Raw genomic sequence first — 19,188 nt, forward strand, 5'->3', positions numbered from 1 at the left:
GAGTTGCACCCTTTTTTTCTTTAATGTTACTTAGCATATAGAATTAATTCACTTTGGATGACAAAAACTCTCATACAAAGGTACTTTTGTGTACCTATGAAAATCTGTATCTATAAACAGTACCGTTTATATAGCACTGAGGCATGAGGTATCTTCCTTACTCCAGTTAAATTAACCAATTATCCTGCTTGTGAATTAGTAACCATTTTTGGCATGCTATTCAGTAGTTAACTGTTTGCAACTTTCAATAACTGGATTTTAATAATGAATAATGAAATCTTCTAATCTGTTGAAATACACAAAAACTGCCTTTAGAAAGAATGAGAGTCCTCACCTGTGAGCCATTAGTTTGGCTGACAACAGCATTGTTCGCAGTACTAAAAGACAAAAAGAATGTAAATCAGAATCAGATCAGCAAAGTACTTTTGCAGGCTGGCAGAACCACAAGGATTTTCAGAAAGAAACACAAAGTCTAACAAAATCTTTCCAAAGTACTTAATTGTTCTTAAAAGAAAGTTTAAAAACTTATGGTTTAGGTCAGCGGCCTCGTTCTAGGTAACTAAGAGTATCACTTTTTGTTATTATTTGTTCAAGCTGCAATTTATCTGTAATTCACCTGATTTTTCCTAAAACAGTTCAGTTTAGAAAGTCTTCCTGATTCAGCAGTAAGGAGGGGCATTTTAAAAGCAAAAATTACATAGTTTTAGTTATACACCCAGCAAAATGTGACATTGTAGAAGCCTCACCTACATGCTATAGATATTATGTTTGTTCCATAACTAGGACTACTCTGATTTGAAGTTTCACATTACAAAAGTTCACCAGAAAACCTCATGAGTTTCTTCTGCATACACCCCCTAATGGACTGCATTACTGCTTCAGAGTCTTAAAAGCAGCCATTCAAAATTACATGCACAGCATCTTAGCACAGGATTAATAACAATTTTATATTATTAAATATTTAATATAGTTAATAAATTAAATAAGTCCCATATCCCTGTTCCTGATGATTTCTGAATCTACAAGAGACATTTCACATTTTCACATTTTTGAGAGACTTAAAAGCATTAACACCCTTCACAATAATGATGCATTATGATGCATTATAAATCTCAAGCCAACTTTTTTTCCAGACTTCTGATTCTTAAAAGAAAAAGGTTCCAGTCTATGTCCCTTTAGGCTTGTGATTTATGGTCTGGACAATAACCATCCAACCTGGCAAGCTGACAATTCAAACAGATTTCCATATCTACTTCAGCAATTCTTTAGAATTGTTTTACTTCCATACTGTCAAGACCAAACAAGCTGCTCCTTGCCTGTTCCCCAACTTTGTACCTTCTCTACTGAGCAAATACAGAGGTTACCACAAAACAGCGCACATTTAAGAGAAATATTACGGGATGCGTTCTGGGCAGCAGATTCACCTGTGCCGAGTTAACACAAAAGAATGGAACAACATACATCTTTCATGATGCATTTCAATTAGCAACGCTTGAGTGTAAAGTTTCAGGAAAGGTGACTAACAGAGCAGTGCCACACCTCGGTGCAGGGCAGCAAACCGTCCTTTTATCAGGAGAAACTGCAAACGAAGTTTCTCTTCCCACTCTCAGAATGACCTAAGCAGCGTGAAACTGAGAGAAGGGCATGACAACACAGCATGACAAGAGTACTAATTAATCAGATGGTCAAATTTTGCATGCAGAGGATCTTTAAGCAGTTAAATAACTCCCAGTTTTGAAGAGTGCTTTCCCGCTTTATAAAGAGAAAAGACAATACAGGTCACAAAGAGACCTTCACCACAGTAACTGCAGCCTTGTCCCCACACCACCTGGATTTCTCCGCCTCTCATGCATGAATCAACCCTGCTGCTACAAACTGAAAATGTATGGCTGTATTAAGCCTGTTGTTTTGAAATCTTATTTTGACATTCCTTACCTAGCTTCTGAGTGTCATGATGCTTAACAGCTACATGTATCTGCTTTTTAAAAATAATTTTGTTGCAAGTCATCATTGCAATGTCCACAAGTTGTTAGGGCAAAGGACAGAAACCAGAACTGAGTGACTTATTTCCTTCGCTACCGGGTAATTATTTTTATCCTCGTTTCCTCTCTTCCCTTAAGGAAGGTTATGAAAACTGTATGATTCAGATTCATGAGCATTTTACATTGTAACAGCAAGTATGAACCTACACAAACAGAAAGAATCTAGGTATAGAAATAAAGAACCAAAAGGCCTCCCTCTCTATATTGATTATGAATAATTCAGTACAAATATATAAAAATAAACACAAGTACAAATATAAAATCAACATATTTAAAATATTTATTTTACTTTAATATTTATTATGGATTTCAGTCACATAGCCAGGGTAGGCAGGTCTCGGAAAGAAGACACCCTCACACACTTTGAGCTGATCTCCTTACGCAGCAGCACACAGAACCGCAGCTCAGAGCCGGCAAGAACCAGGGCTGGTCATAAACAAACCTCTTGGCCTCCCAGTGAGCAAGTCTGGCAAAATCTACTACGTGACACCAACGCAGGAGCTTTGCTTTGAACAGCAGGTTTTATGTAAGGCAAACAAACACAAAACCCACAGCAAAACCCCAGTTAAGAGGTTAACACACTCTACATTTAACTAATCTTATATCCTCCCTTCCGCAGACACGTGCTCAAGTACAGGTGGCAGATATCAAAGAGAAATTTCAGTATTGCAATGCATCTTACCTTGTTTCTTCAAGTTTAGCAGAATGTGCTGCAAAAACAGAAAATGTTAACCTAATTACAAATTAAATTTTAATTATCAGTTAAATATTAAACATTTATTAACAAAAAGTAGGTAACCAAGAGAGCAGAAGTTGCAGGTATCCCATGCATAATTTGTGAAAAATAAAATTCTAAATGGGAAAAATAAACTAAAAAATCTGAAGAGCAAACCAAAGAGTTGGATTTAAGCAAGTGTGTGAAAGCATGTGTGGAGGTCATGCTTGACCCACGCAAGAAGGGGAATAAGAAACAAGGTGAAAAATCACTTGTTGTTGGGTTGTAACAACAGAGTGCAACTCCTAAGAACAATGAAAAATCTCAGGGACAAAAATTCCAAGCTTGATTAATAAATTTCAAATATTATCATTAATATACCACTGTTCCCTGGATCCAAGTTCTCTGTCTTCATACAGAGACCTATTGTGCAATAATCATGGGTGTTTTACCTGCTAGGCCAGCTGGAATGACATACTTCGGACACAACCTCTTTCTGATAAATATATGTAGCCTCCTAAATAAGTCAAAGAACATCTAACTTTGAAAATTCAAGAGGAGAGCAAACAGCTACAGAAGAATTCCTACACAGTACCTTTAAAGGATATGATTCTCATAACTGATTATACATCTCAAAATGAAAGGCCAATAGTTCACCTTTCATTTGTAGTGCTCGTCTTGAGTACCGCTTGCTGGGCCTCCTTTCAAAGGATGCTGATCTCCTGGCTTTGTTGGTCTTGGTGGTTTGATACTCTGTTTTCCCACTAACAACGCCATGTAAAAGTACAAAATAATAAAATAAATTACTTTAGGGACAAAACACAACACTGCTCATCAAAACATCACATGTGTGTTTCAAACTCATAGCTTAATTATCTGATCTCAGTTCTATTTAAAAAATCTGAAACTTAACACCTCAAAAGGCCTTGCACGAAAAAGTGATGGAATTTTACGAACTTTCTAATCTTCCCCCCATTTTCCCAAGACAAAAAGCTGAAGCAACAACTCCTTAAACATTAAGTTGCTGAAAAAGCATATTTACCCTTTGCATATTTCTGTGGTCACACCGTTTGGGAGAGGCTGAAAATTCTAGAAGAACGTAAAGCTTAAGGTATGTTGTCAAAGGTCATAGAGAAAGACCGTAATAGGCCTACAAAACAGCATCTAGATGCTCTTTTTCCCAGGCAAGTCTTTTTTCCTCAAGTTTGGCCAGACTCTGCCTCTAAAGCTGGAGCCAGCCTCATGTTGACTCCTTGATATCACTGATCCCTTCTGAAGCAGACTAGATGGTATTGCTGGAGTTACTGGAAATGGAAGCATTATATGCACATATACTGCTTGGTGTCACTGCCTACCTCCTTCCATATGTCCTCACCAGCTCTGGGGGGTGACTGACAGCATCACACAGACTAGTCTGGGACCACAAGCCACCTGGAAATCTGTCACATGCACAGGTAGTGCCTGACATGGTGACAGGCACTATCTCAGGTGTCTGAAGTTCTGCCATCACTCAGTCAGTCAGGAACTCAGGAGCCAGAAGTCGTGCAATGTCTCCAACTGTGCAAGTCAATCATCTGTCCTCTATAATTCTATTCTATGATTTTACGGTTCATTTTAAAAAGGTTGGGCTTTCAAGATGAAGTGATCTATAAACCACAAAGTACTATATATGCTATGTAAGGAACATAAACCTTGAGAAACAGACCAAAATTACCTGAAGATAAGTTGGAAAATGCAGGGGAAAAATCCATGATTTAATAAAACCAACAAGCAACACACTCAGCTTGCAAGTGTCACTGCTCTGGATGTCCTAGGTGAATGAATACCAAGTTCTCTCCTGTTGCCACCCATAATCCAAGAAAAGACAAGAAGATACATGCTGAATGGCACTGACCTGTATCGGAACCGGGATCCCAACCGAATGAAGCCTGATCGACTTGAGCTTTTTTGGACAGGCCCTCGGAGCCGGAAGAAGGCGTGATGTTCCACTGCACATTTCCATAAGTGTTTGCAGGCTTTGGGATGATCCAGTCTAAAGACAAAAGTGTGTTCCTGCTCCTTTCCCTTAAAGCACACAAAGCACACTGACGATTTATAAGGGGCTTGAAAAGTCAAAGCTACAACTCAATTCAAGCCAAAGAAAATTTTCTTTTTTTTAAAGAATATTGAAATGTTAAAAAAAATATTTTAGGCAGAAAAAACAACCTTTTCATAAGCTTTAATGATGAACTGCTTGACTGTCTGAAGCCCATGCATTTAACAAGTCAAGCCTCTGAATAACTACAAATTAAAGACATCATTATAATAGGAAGGTACTTCTCAATAAGGCTAATGTGGTCTCACTTCCAAATCTGATTTCCTCAAATTACCAATGCTCACATTTTTTACGATCTCAGCTCTGAGATTTCTTCCCATGGGAACAATTATGGCATCTGTTTAAGGAATGAATTCCACTAAGTGTGCTACCTGGCCTTTTTTAAACTTCCTTGCAAAACAAGCAAACTGTTGCCACATTATCTGGCCTACACCAGTTTCACAAGGTATTCCCCGCCTAAAAACAGGGCGATAAAAAAAAAAGTACTTGAGCCTATTTATCTCATACTTAATTCCCTTCATTTCCCCCCCTCACCTCAAGTCACAATCAAAAAATCTTGCAAGACGCCCACATTAATTCTCAAAACTTAAATATAAAGAAAGAGATGAGGAATATGTAAACTAGTACTGTATAATCAAGACAGATAGTTATCTACCTGTTCATCATCTTCAACAACAACCAGAGTGAGTTTGTTTTTCTTGAAGTCGAGCCTTGTTATCTTTGGCCTGCAAGATAAACAGAAAAAAACAGGTTATGTCTAACTCTCTTATTAAGTCACTGAGAGGTATGTTCAACACTCAGATCCAAGACTCTCCACCATTTTTTTAAGTTCGTGCAGTAGGACTTGGTTATACTGTGGATACCAATGTATACAAAATGAAACACTTTATTAGAAACCTTAAAGCTAAGAAATCAGCAATTTCTAAAGGGATAATTATATTGGAACTTAAATTAATAATTACTTGAACTGAAATAAAAGTCCATCCAAATATTCCTGCCTGCCTACTCTTCTGCAAGCCCACGAGACTGAACTCAGACACAAAGGCAGCTCAAAATAATTCTGCTTTGTTAAATACGTGTAAATCACCGTACAATATACCACAGGTCAATTCCTATGATGACTCTGTTTTAGAAAATCCCAGCCAAAGAGAACAACATGAACATGACATGTTGCAAAAATGCAACAACTTCCTCCCCCACCCACCCAAAAAAAATACCCAGAATTGTTGGTGGAGACAAGACACACAGGTAACACTGCTGCTACAAAGTGAGTGTTTTTCTGAGAAGTTTAAAAAACTGCACTGGGTGTTATAACCAAACCAACTACTCAGATGATGAAATTTCACCTCATATCTGCCTACTCATTCTTTGTATACAAGTTTTGAAAGATTGGATAGGAATTAAGGAATAAAGCACTTAAAAAAACCAAAAAAACATAAATGCCTGTTTATCCAGGCCCAAACACTCTAGCTAGAAGGTTCCCCATTTTATGTTTTATGTGATATAAAGCCTTGCAAAATTTCATCAGAACGCTTCTACGAAACCGTGGGGTGTTGTTCAGGCATTTGACAGATTAAAAAGCACATGTTCATAAAAAACAAAGGAAGCTCTACGTCTCCTCACTCTGTAGAGATCTGGGGGCGGGGGGTGGAGGAAGGTGTGTTTGAGGTTTTTAGTTTCTTTGGTTTTAATTAGTCCTTATCAATTGGCAGGAAGGGACATTTCTGCCCTTTACTGAGCCCAAAGAGACATTTTCTTAATCAAAAACCTTCCCAGATGACATTATATGTAGAAGCTGCACTAGTACTATTGTTTCTGCCTCTTTTTCAACAGCAACGCACAACACTCAGCTAGAACACCTGAAGAAGCTTCACGTCACTGACTGGGTGCACCCTCTACTTCCAAAACAATCTAGTACAAAATACAACATCAAACACACAATGAAAAAAATAATAACATCCCAAAGTTATTCCATCTTTTACTTGCCTCTAGCGTGTTACACATATACAGCCTATTAATATATCAATCAGGAATGTTAAAAAAAGAACATTTTTGGACACCATGAAAACATTCACAGGCTACAGAATACTTCTGCAGGTACCCAGTATTCATGGTGCCCTCATATGTCAAACAAATAGTTTTTCTGGCTAGCACAAAAGAAACAAAAGAGTAAAAACCTAAAGTGTATCTTAACATACAGAGAGCTTACCAGAAAAACAATCCAATCTTTGTGTCTCCTTCAAAGACAAGAACTCCTGTAGGTGTTAGTCCCAGGCTGTAATCATTGCCATCTCTTGCCTAATTGCCACAAAACAAAGATTATGTTCATTTTGGCATCTGACCCTTTATTCAATTACTCCAGTATAGCTTATGTAGCTTATTTGCCCAGTGTTACAATTAAACACGTATCTGCTTATTTTATACAACAAAACTCTCATCTTTCAATGATCTTATGCAATGGATTTTTCTAGTTTGCAGCCCTTCAATAGGGCTGACTAAAGTGGAAAATTAAAGTTTCTTGATTTGTCTGCGTAATAAGGACCTCCTTTGTTCAGTTCTCTGCACTTCCTTCTCCACAGGAGACGTATTTTCACTTGTAGTTCTTCAGCTGGTAACTGACTGGGCCCCAGCCAACTTTAATTACTATGATTTTCACATAGCTCTTAGTCTAATAGAAACTGTAGTACATACTGCCACACCAATCACATATTTAACATAGAGCAGATATGCTTGGACTGAAATAATGCCTTCTAGAAATGTATACTATAAAGCAGAATGTTGATGCAAAGCCAGATCACTTGCTACCCAGTTCAGATGAGTACAATATTACTTTTTTTCCCCCCTTGAAGCAAACCCAGTGTTGAAATGCAGGACAAAGCTGACATTATCATTTCCAAAGGTCACCAAGCTGTGGTTAAACATACCTTGACTATGTGCATGTCTACACCATACATTTCCAGCCACTTCGCTTTGTTTAAGTAGTTAGTTTCAGCCTGTGCTGGTGTTTGCCCCCTGAAACAAATTTTTTTGCTGTTAGGTAGATGCCTGAAAAAGCACAGAAATGAAAAACTGGTATATGAGGTAAGAGGAAAAGAAATTCCTGAGAATTTGTGAAAAACCTAAACACTGCTGACACTTGCTCACCTTCATGAACATCAAGGTCACTTTTGTAAATTTTTATCTGAAACTGCTGTAAAAATTACTCCTTTAAAGATTCTGCAGCCTCATCGTTTTACTCAGACCTTTGGAAATCTTCATTTTTCACGTTATAGCCTCTTATAAAATATGACAGAATCATACTAGAATTATGTTTCTGAACAAGATGATGGAAGAAGCACCAGCAGCATCTTTTTAATACGTTTTCTCCACAGAAACATCACTGAAAATTGCTGGGTAGCACACACTGGAATATCTCTTACCTGCATTCCTTCCACTTCTCAAAAATGGCCAGCTCCATCTCTTCAGTCTGAGTGGGAACAAACCTGAACTCAGACACCAGTTCAGGGACATGCTCAGCAGGATCGTAGTCTCCAAGCTCAGCTACAAAAGAACGTCAAGCAATGCTCCCAATAAAGACAGTGGATATTAACAGGAACTTCTGCATACTTTTCTAGTTAATCTAAAATAACTCTTTCTGTGTTCCTCCTTCTCCTCCAGTCCTCCCAATATTTGAAGTGTCAAAGTTATGGACACTGAACAAAAGGTCGTGTTGTCTGCACAAAAGCTTTGCATTGATTTTTACAAAGTTCTATTAATATATTCATTAACAAGCTACCTATAAATGGAAGTTATCTATATCCTTGAAACTCACCTTCTTTTCTTTCTTGCAGAAATTTTTATCACTGAAATCTCTACTGAGATGACGGCAGGCTAAAGTTACAATCTAATTTTGCATTACATTTTTAAAATAAAAACTTGAGATATGTCAAAAATAAAACCAGTTTTGACACTTTTCATAAAACTATTTGTCCATTCCAAAAATCAATTTCTGTTTTTATGACAGCAAATCCCCCTGTCCTGCTAACATTACTCTGTGTCAGGGCACAATCATGCAGCTGTTATTTGTTGCTCTCCTTTTCATCTAAGAACATAATAAATGCCCTACTGGGTCAGTCAAGTGGCTCATCCAGTCCACTGCTGCATGTTCAACAGGGGCAATAAGAGATGCTATTTAGAGAGCATACTGGAGCATACACGTCAATGGGTGTGCCACATCAAAAGCACCACCTCTTTTTTCCACAGATGCTCACAAGTCCAGCTTTTAAAGCCTGATATACGCCTAAAATGCTGAACCTCACAGTTAGAAACCTTTATAAAAATATCTGGATTTTCTGAGTCACTAAGCTTTTGCTCCTCCCACTAATTTCAATTGTCTTCTTAATGTTCAGCTCATGTCCAAAAAAATTAGGAATAATTCTGTAACTTCAACCTTAGGTGTCTGATACAGGCCAGTAATTGTACTGTTTGAAAAAAGAAACTACAGATGTTTGTGTAGGAAAAAAACAGTGACATCTTTGGGAAGACCTGGAAAAGTCAAATACACACACAGAGTATTCTATAGGTACAAAAGCAAAATACAGTCTAAAAATCTGATCCTTGGATTTCTGAACACTGCAAGCATAAGAGTCTTTCATCCTCTCCTCTTTTATTTTTTATAATGCTGACTGAGGAAGTCTGTAGTTCTGTAATAATTTACTCCCACTAGAACGCCTGCCTCTGTTGAAAGGAATGCTGTCAAAGCCAGCTTAGGTTCCAGCTGATTTAAATAAAAGCACACAGCTGTCAGACTTAAGATTAAAGCTCTGCTACAGGCCTCATTGTGGAGAGAAAAAAAGACTAGCACAAAAAGCAATGGATATATGGCCTAATTAGATCACTTTGTTTTTCCAAAAACTTATCCACTGAAGCCATATCTTAAGGCTCTAACAATGCTAATGTTTTTAACTATGGGTGTATTCTAACTGTTTTCCTTCCACACAAAAGAGCAGATAAAAAGGCAGATATCTTTACAGTTTAATTCCAGCTCTCTATACCCACACATGATCAGGGCCATGAGTAGCTCCTGCCTGAAGAACAAAACGTGTTTTGGAAAATATCTGTATGCGAAAGAATTTCAGTGCCTTAGTCCTGTTACCTAACACCTGCGAAGTACAACAGTGCATTGCTTTACAAGATGAATGTTGCGTAGACAATTTGCACAGCACAAACGTGCCGTATCTCCACATTCCCTCTTCATCAAAGATGATTTTACAACAGCTTTATAGCAAAGGTCAGGGATTTTTGGCAGACTCAAACAGGGTTGAATAAGGCTATACAGCTATGTCCTCCAACAAGGACCCAAAAGCCTGCTCTAGCAGATATTCCTAAATCTTCAAGCTTCCTCTCCTCCTTGTGTGAGTTTCCCTGCTTGAAACCACAGCAAACTTCGCATTTGTTAAGAACACACCCTCATCCAAACAACAGAAGACACTGGCCATGAAGACCAGTGACACACAACCTCTAACAAGCAACTGAATGCCTGACTGCAGCTCTCAGAGGAGCCACGGAGGATGGAGTCTCAGCTGGAATCAAAAGTCAAGGAAAACTCATTAATAAGAGTCTCATATCATTCAAGCATCATGTGGTATAGCTGAGAAAAAATACAGTACGTCACCTCTTTTGGATGAAGAAGGATCTGAAATACCAACATGTGCAGCTCAGACATAAATGCTCATGTACAAGCAGGAGACATGGGGCACTCACATCTTTCCACAAATAAGCTGAAATCAAAAGCTGGTGGTTTTTGCATACAAGACTTTTCAATTGAGTGCAAAACCAAAATAATTTTGTACTTGACTTGTACAGAGAAAACACGTGGCAGAAACTACATGATGAAAAGAAGTGTGTTACTACATCAAAACATTTCAGGAGGACTGCAGACCTTGGATCTTGTGTGAAAGTGGACAGGTTTCCACACAAACACTGAGAAAACAAGTTCAGGGCAAAGCTGTTTATGTTTAGAACCTCCTTGTTCTGTTTCCTGAGGAATCAAATTATTTCCCACATACAATCTCAGCGAAATTACAATCAGAAAGAGCTGTGTTTCACACTGGATCACTAACACCTGGGCAGAGCCTGTTTTCTGGATATAACAAGGACAGACTGAAAGAGGTAATAAGAGTTTACACAAAGCTGTTCATGGAATTTCATCCTTCCCCACTCCTACCTACTCACCTTGCATGTTATAAGCTGCCAACTGGACGGCTGTGTCAAAAGGACATTCCAATCTGCCGTAAGAGACATGCATTGTTAAAGACTCAGCTGACACTATTTAGCAGAACACTCATATATCTGACAATGAGAAACTGCAAATGTTTGGGATAAAAAAGCGAAAAAGGATTAGTAGATTTTCAGCAAATTAACAAGAGATAAGCACTACATTATTTAATAATTTCTCTGCTGCTACTCATGCATAGAAAAATAATATTATAGAGGAAAAAATAACATAACTTAGCAAAAATTATTAATTATCCAAATACAAGTTTAATAAATCCCATGCTAAACACCCTATAATTGTTTAAAAGACTGTTTATTGGCAATACTTACTTTCCACTAAGAATATCCAGTTTCAGCTGCAGTACAAATAAATACCTGTAGGATTAAATAAGAAAAAAACGTCATTGATTAATAGTTCTAATGTGTCACTATGTCAACAGGAAGACATTAGAGCCTGACAAATAAAAACATTTTCTACTCTTTAAATGGGTTTTCAAGTCTGAAGAAACCGCATTGTGATCTTTAAAGGCTTTATCAGTTCGGTTTGTATGCTTTGCACGTATTTCAAATGAAGTAAACCCAAAAATAGAAGTTGTCATAGTGTTGCATGGAAAAAGAAACAGGATACCTAAGTAAGTCTCATTTTTTCTCTTGGGCAGAGAGCAACATGCATCTCCCATGATGTTTTCATTATTCATACACATATTAATCTCGCAAGAGAATGAATCTTTTAGCCCCCCAAAAAGAAAAGTTCCTAATATGGATTGCTTAGTTAAAATCTAGCCCAGAAAGCTGAATGCAAAGTGACAGTACAAAACCAAAATAACACAGGAGGCTGCAGCCTTTTCAACTTGTTTACTCTTCAGAGCCAGCTTTCCTTCACTGCCTTGCTTATTCAGTACTCTTCTTGCCTAGAAATTGGGCAAATATTGAATACATTCCCTTCGTTTTGTAACACCAATCCTTCCGAACCAATACTCACAGAGAGCAGCCCTCTTGCTCCATTACAGTACACAGCTTTCCTTTAACAAGGGAAGAAGTAGTCTCATAAAATAAAACCCTGACATTCGTGACGGTATCCAGTTTGAATTCTACTACATATAAGCAGAAGCCTTATGCACAAAGCCAAAGATGATGCTTCTGTTTCTATGTGTGGCTACCTCTCCTGATAACTCACATGCACAGACACCAAACAGACGCAGGCGTTTCTTCCTACATGTCCCTTGGAAATCCACAAATACTTTGCCAAACCATTTCTTATCCAAAGCCTTTTGAACATTGGCTCCTATACAGGGAATAAATTTGTTTGGTACTGACCCTAGATAGCAAAAGAATGAGCACAGGCCTCCAGTGTATAGCAGGTGTGACCAGTCCCTGCTTATCAGCCACATAACACTTGCAAACACCTTGAGCACACTTCCCGAGCTTAGGCTGTGGTACATGACCTCTGACTGGTGACATCTGATGGGAAGCTGGCAGAAAAATGGAGTGAGCTGCACCTGTGGAAGCCGAAAAGCAGCTCCAGCTGCGTGTTCTGCCACACAAAGAAACAGTGGAACCCTCGGCAAGCCCTGGCTGGTGACACCCATAACCCAGAGCAGAGCTCCCCTTCCACTGCTTCTTTAAGCTGTGAAACTATCTTGAGACAGAAGAAAGATTTTCTGCTTTCCTGTTCTAGGGGATTAGCTAAGCAGACAGACAGGGTTTAAAAGCCCTCAGGTCTGCCCTGCTAAAACCTGCATAGCAAGGTCTGACTAGCAGAACTCAGTCAGGATGGATGAAAATGTTTCATAGTGGTAGATACAAATCTAGGTCTGAATTTTGCTTATGGTTACTATATTTAAAGACAGCTAAATGTTTATTCTGGAACATGAATGGGGAAGTAAAACATTCTTCCCAGATCAGCAGGAAAGCCTTAAAGAAGAGCAGTTATAACATTATGTTACCACATGTAAGTATGAAGCTGTGGAGGGTACATATGGCCGTAAGGGGTAATGCTACTATAATCTTCCTGGCAGCACTCCTGGGGATTTGGCTGAAGTGCAGATCGAAGATCCACACAGACGTTTAACCTGAACAACAAACAAATACACTTCACGCTCTTACAAATGGCTGAGGGTACAAAGCATCTACAGCTATCAAGGAAACATTAAAACTTTGTTTTCTCCCTGAAATGTATCTTCAGCAGTGGTGACAATGCAAAGAAACGTTGCCTTTTACAACAGATTTATACTACTGACAGATGGTACGTTGTGTTCTCTTTCAAAGCACCCCAAGTATGTCTCAGCCCAACATGAAATGCAGCATTATGAACGGATTTGTGAAATGCTTTAATCAAGAGAAACTGTTTTTCACCTGATACTACAACCCTACACATACAGTCAACTCGCATCTCAACATGGTAGCAAAATACTATTTTCCCTTTGTATAAGCTCTACAAAGACCACAGAAGTAATGAAACATGAACTGAAGTGATTTTTGCCAAAGAAAAGTTCTAACTTGCAATTCAACACTTTTCTGCCTAGAGAGGACAACTGCATATAGTTTAAACTAGACAGAGGTGAAGAATAAGGAAAAAAAGAGGACTGATGTCTGTTCTTTTCAGTTAATACCTCTGTCCATTTTGTATAAGCTACTCAGCTCAGCTACCAGAATTTTCTAATGAAAAATGGTGCATTGAGTAATATAAGAAATACATAGACCTCTTCATATCAGAGCTCATTTATTTCATTAGAGCTACATTAGAAACTTTTACAAAAAGCCAAGTAAGCAAGCAGCTCTCAGGAATTCTCCAAAACTTCATGCAACTGTTTCAATAAATACCACAAAAACATTTTTCTGGCCTTATCCAGGTACCTCTCTCTCAAATTCCCTCTTACCTTGTTAGCTCTTCACGTAGATTGTTGGGCTCTGATGAGTAAAACTTTACGCGAAAATGAAGACAATATGGTGGGCCAACTGCAAAGCAGAATTCATTCAAGACAGTGGTAAGGGTTACTGGTTATGGCATGTTATTTTCTTACTACACAGAACCACACCACAAAGCTTGACTGAAATTGGCTCTGTCCAACCACAAGGTCTTAAGACAGGAATTCCTTTGTGACAAGGAAATGCATAAAAAATATCAGGGTGAAATGACAATTAAGTATACACATAAAATATTTTTATATCTTCCAAATCAATCCAACAGCCATATCACATTAAGTTGATTTGTCTTGCCAAGAGCACATGAATGTAGGTTAATCCCTATATTTAAGGACTCTATCCATCACCGAGAAAGCTGAGCATCTCGGCTCTGCAGTTTACCAAACCCCCAAGCACTCTGTTGGCCTCTGTAACACCTTTCCAGGGCTCTGGGAAATACTTGTGCTGCTGACAACTCAGGCCCCTTTATTTCACAGAAGTTTAGACATAGTTTAGGGAGATTTAACAGACCCTTCTGTGGAAGAATCATCTTTTCTGGAAACCAAGGAGTTAATTCGGCAAAAGGATGGATTAACAGTTCTTTGAAAATGTGCAGCGCTCTGCTGATTCTTGAATCTGACAGGTGGAATTTTGTCTCTCTTGGTGCTTCCAAAACCTCTGTTGTACTAACGAATCCCTGAAGACTTCCCACAGCGCACAGCAAGGAAGTTGCTAAACAAAAATCAGCTGATGTCACAGCTTACCCAGGCACACACCAATAACACACACTAAACCCTTGTGCTGCAGGTAAGGACCTGGTGGACCAAACACTGATTTGGGCATTCAGGACTGTGCCAAGAGATGGAGGCTCTGAGACAAGTGTTCCTATAGTCAGGATAACAATCTATAACACTAAAGCATCTTCAGCTGCCTTGCCTCCATTTAAACTATAATTAATGAGCCTCTAACATATTTAATTAAGGACATTAAACTCAAGTAATGTGAGCTGCAGAGGGAAGAGGTCATTAAACACTGAGCAGCACCATGCTGGGTTTTTGTCATCCCTCACAGAACACTTCCCCCCCCCGTTTCAACTCTCTGTGTCTCCTGTATGTTCAATATGAGATCCAAAGAGAAAATGGAAAGAACACTTACTTTTAACTTGCTTTTTAATGCTTTTTGTGTTGTCCAACCAATGCTGAAAAATAAAGTACTTTCATTTAATTATCAATAAAGAAATATCACAGAAAGAACAAAAAAGGAAAAAAAAATACCACTGTTCATTAGCTAAGATCATCTTGGAATAACAAGTAGTTAAAACAATCCAATGCAAATATTTTACAATTCACAGCTTGCTCAGTGCTCAAAGACACTTTCACTCAAAGTTTATAATGAAAAATGTCAGTTTTGAACAAAAGCATCACATAGTATCTTATTTACAAGCCAATCTTCAAGAAAACTTTATCTATAAAAAAAAAAAAGTACCGACAAGCCACTTCAATTACTAAAATCTTCTTCCTGTCCAAACAAACAAACAAACACTTAATTCACACTTTAGTAGGTCAGTCAGTGTGCCAGAAAAGCACAAATCATAGCTGGAGACTGTGGCACTCAGCTGTTTGTGACGTTCACTTGGGGTGGAGGGGAGAGACAAAGTAAATACTGTTGGCTTTCATGCATTTTCTTTAGGTGACATAAGTGTAGTAACAGCAAAGCTGCCTATGTCCAGACATAAGGGTCAGCTATACCTAATTCTCCAAAATCTGTTCACAGGTGACATTTTAGCAATTGTCACATGGGAGGACAGAAGTTACAGCCTCACCTACTAATGCTAATTATAAGGTATACAGTAGACATGAAGCCAAAATAATGGCTTCACTTACACTGCGTACGACAGCATATAAAAAATAAGCTATAGATGGCAGGCTGAGAGAAACATCTACATGTATATGCTACGCTCCCTAAAATAATTGCATATACTCCCACTGCTGATGAGTTTATACCAGCAATTAAAGATAAAGCTGGCAAACAAACATCCAACTAGCGGTAGAGACCTACTTGCAAGGGCTGTGCAGAGTGAAGAGCTCCCTCCTCCAAAGGAGGTGACTCAGTTCCACAGTAAACACAGCACCCAGTGCAATGTAATTCCATCGTCCCAACAGTCAGAGCAAACTGCCTAGCACACCATGTCCTGCACAGATCACACTGCCCAGGTAACACCACTTCATTTGATCAGTCCCAAATGTCATCTTGCAACTAATACAGATGACTTATATTCTTAGCAACGCTCCTTTTGATAACCCATGCGCCAGAAAGTTCACATCTGGCCCCACAGAGGACAGAAAAGCAACAGGGATATGAGAAAGAACCGGTATTTTCAGGTTGCAATGCCAAGTGCAAACACATTCCTGACTTCAGAGCAGCCCTGCCTTCTGCAGAGAGCGGGTAAAGTTGGCCTGTAGATCAGCCAGGACAGGCAACGATTGATATATTAGCTGCAGATCAGAACAACCAAACCATCTACTGCTGATGTGCACATAGTTGAAAATGCTCTCATCACCCATTAAAACAAAGTGACTGCAGAAGGCTGTTTTGAAATGTATCTAATATATTTTTTAAATAAAGTGGGAAGCTTAAGGAAGAACTAAGTAAATATTTATGTCAAGTTTGCTTATGCAACCGGTGAAAAGGAGTAATACTTTTTTTGTTTCTTTAGGAAAATGGTATAATCTCTCTTCCTATTCCACAAACTCACGTGCTGGAGGAGACAATATAGTTATTCCCTCCTCCACCATAAGAATACACAAACTACATACTGGGAGGCTTGCAGGTGAATTAGATACAGAAATGGCAAAAAAAGACATTTCTAGGCTGCAGGACTGGCTGTGCACGCCTGTTTCATCTCCCTCCTGTTTTCCCTCATCTCCTCCACATTCCATGGGAAGGTAACTGAGAGGCCCGCGACAGGCACTGACAGCGTTCGACTGCGCAGCTCCCACCGCCGCTGCCTGCGGGAGCTCTGGCTGAACGGGAGGGTGTGCGTGGACGAAGGGAAACAGAACTACTATTAAATGGAAGGAAAAAGAAGAAACAACAAACCACCACACACCACAAAACCATGCATGGACACAGGCAGGCATCAGGAAACGTATGATTTATTCCAAGTGATTAAAACGGAATTCAAGTGGACCTGGCAGAAGTTTACATTTTGATGAGAGTTTGCTCGGCACAGTGTACTGCTGAAATCCAGAGATAAAAGTTTGCTAAACAAAAACCAATATGAACAGACTGCATTGAGTACTGGAAGTTCTCACTAAACAGTCTGCCTGTTCAGGAAAAAATAAAGGCAACATTTCAAAAAGGTATGGTAAACAGGGTTTTTTAGTAAGATGGTGAGGCTAAAACTGGTCCCACATTTTATGGAATTAATGGGTGCATACTTTGTGCAGTGCTATATAAATAATTTCCAGCATTAAGCACTACATTAGACAGATCTGCCAGAGCAACAAACCGATGTGTTGTACAATTCCACTAGGAATAGCAAGTATTTGTTGCTTGCAACTTGTACATTAGAATTATAAATTTGCCACTTGTTAAATGTTCAGTCCCTCCTTACTAGAAACATCTTTTCAGCATTGCTAGAGAGAAAGCCAAATAGCCCAACAAGTTAACAGCAATCTTCACCTTTTGTGTCATTGTCAGCCTCAATCAAAGCTACTCAAATTAACAGCCTGGTACCTCAGCTGCCAGATCAAAAAGTTACTCTTCAGTTGTTCAAAATTAATCTATTGAAAACTCATTTGTAGTTAACACAAGCATGGAAATTCTTGATTTTTTAATTTAACTACATGTTGCTAGTTTTCCAGAGTTTTTATATCATCAGGTCCAACTAGCCAGTAAGGCAATATACTTAGATTTAAATTGGGGAGCAGAAAGATTATCTCCCTCTGAGCCAGCAGACAATGCTGTCCACAGTAAGGGACTGGATTCTACCCTGTTTATTTAACAGGTCTCCTGAATAATCTTTGACCAGTCACTTGATTAGTCTCTGCCTTTGTTTCCAGCTGCAGATTGGGTTTCTGCTAGAATATGCCAGCTCCTCTTTGCAAGAACAGCTGCCATCACAACAACTCTTCATTTCTTAAAGCAGTTATCTCTGGCTGTTGTGTTCAGCTCCTCTGGCAAAATGCAGTCTTTCTGCTTCTTTATACAGAGTGTATCATTAAAGTCCAGTTTAAACAGATCGTTATCTCTACTCTGCCTCTTCTCAGTCACACATACTTAAGGAAAGGAAGCAAACTAAGTTCGAAACTGCTTGTACCTGGTAGATTGTGCAATATCAAACACTGGATCAGGTGCTGTCTGGACTAGAAGTAACAATTTGTTGGACAAAAGCAAGCCAGGAGCCATGGCGGAAGCAGAAAAGATTAACCCTTATCTCCCCATTTCAGGGTGAAATGACATTATGTGATAACAGAACAGTAAGAGAAAAAAAAGGGTTACCATACGGATAGTTTCACCAGTTCTAATTAACCCACTGTGAACGCCTATTAGATCCTAGAGGCACATGGAAATACTTCAAAAGCCATAAAGCAGAAATTGAGTTGGCATACTTTAAATGTAGAGGTTTCTTTTCCTGAAGCAAAAAGATAAATGCAGTGGAGTCATTCACTATCAACACTCAACATCCTAGACTGCACATGCTTAACACAATTAACATGATTTTTATAAATATAAAATGGAATACAGTGGGCTGTTTTCTCATTTCTGTTGGTAGGAGGTATGCATGGCTCTGAATGATATTCCTTCATTAGTGTAACGCTCTTTTCCTCATTAGTGTTAAATATCTCTGTTCTGCAAGAGGTTTAAGATCACTTTCACTACTTGGAACTGCAGCCCAGTAGCAGCTAATCCTGCCAGTCATGACATTTGCTTCAGATGCTGAACACAAATTATTTTCTCAGAAGTTAATGTTCTCTACAACTAGAAGCTAAGCATAAAACTCGATTGCAATAATTTTGAAAAGAAGGTGTCAGGTTCTAAGTGTGTTTTCTGGTGGATAACATGGTGTTCAAAGTTGTCAGCTTCTTTCAAAGACTCAAGCTGTAACAATTAAGATGTCACCTTCAAATCATTCTGGACATAGGCCCTTGCAGAAATAAAGGAATATATACACG

The 19,188-nt window shown here is 38.7% G+C and overlaps 1 protein-coding gene across 4 annotated transcripts in view; it reads right to left on the minus strand.

Annotated features, from left to right (window-relative positions):
* Nucleotides 1-19,188, minus strand: part of EPB41L5 (erythrocyte membrane protein band 4.1 like 5) — a 59,676-nt gene that overhangs the window by 27,434 nt on the left and 13,054 nt on the right. For all 4 annotated transcript variants that reach the window (XM_005512340.3, XM_065070615.1, XM_065070614.1 and 1 more), the window contains 12 exons: nt 15,167-15,209; nt 13,987-14,065; nt 11,438-11,482; nt 11,066-11,118; nt 8,272-8,392; nt 7,777-7,864; nt 7,062-7,150; nt 5,508-5,577; nt 4,652-4,821; nt 3,415-3,521; nt 2,725-2,752; nt 335-377 (listed from right to left, as the gene is read on the minus strand). In XM_005512340.3, coding sequence (XP_005512397.2) covers nt 335-377; nt 2,725-2,752; nt 3,415-3,521; nt 4,652-4,821; nt 5,508-5,577; nt 7,062-7,150; nt 7,777-7,864; nt 8,272-8,392; nt 11,066-11,118; nt 11,438-11,482; nt 13,987-14,065; nt 15,167-15,209 — 936 coding nt within the window. The remainder of the gene's footprint in view (nt 1-334; nt 378-2,724; nt 2,753-3,414; nt 3,522-4,651; nt 4,822-5,507; nt 5,578-7,061; nt 7,151-7,776; nt 7,865-8,271; nt 8,393-11,065; nt 11,119-11,437; nt 11,483-13,986; nt 14,066-15,166; nt 15,210-19,188) is intronic.

The sequence above is a fragment of the Columba livia genome, chromosome 7 (genome assembly GCF_036013475.1).
Source record: "Columba livia isolate bColLiv1 breed racing homer chromosome 7, bColLiv1.pat.W.v2, whole genome shotgun sequence".
NCBI lineage: Eukaryota > Metazoa > Chordata > Aves > Columbiformes > Columbidae > Columba > Columba livia.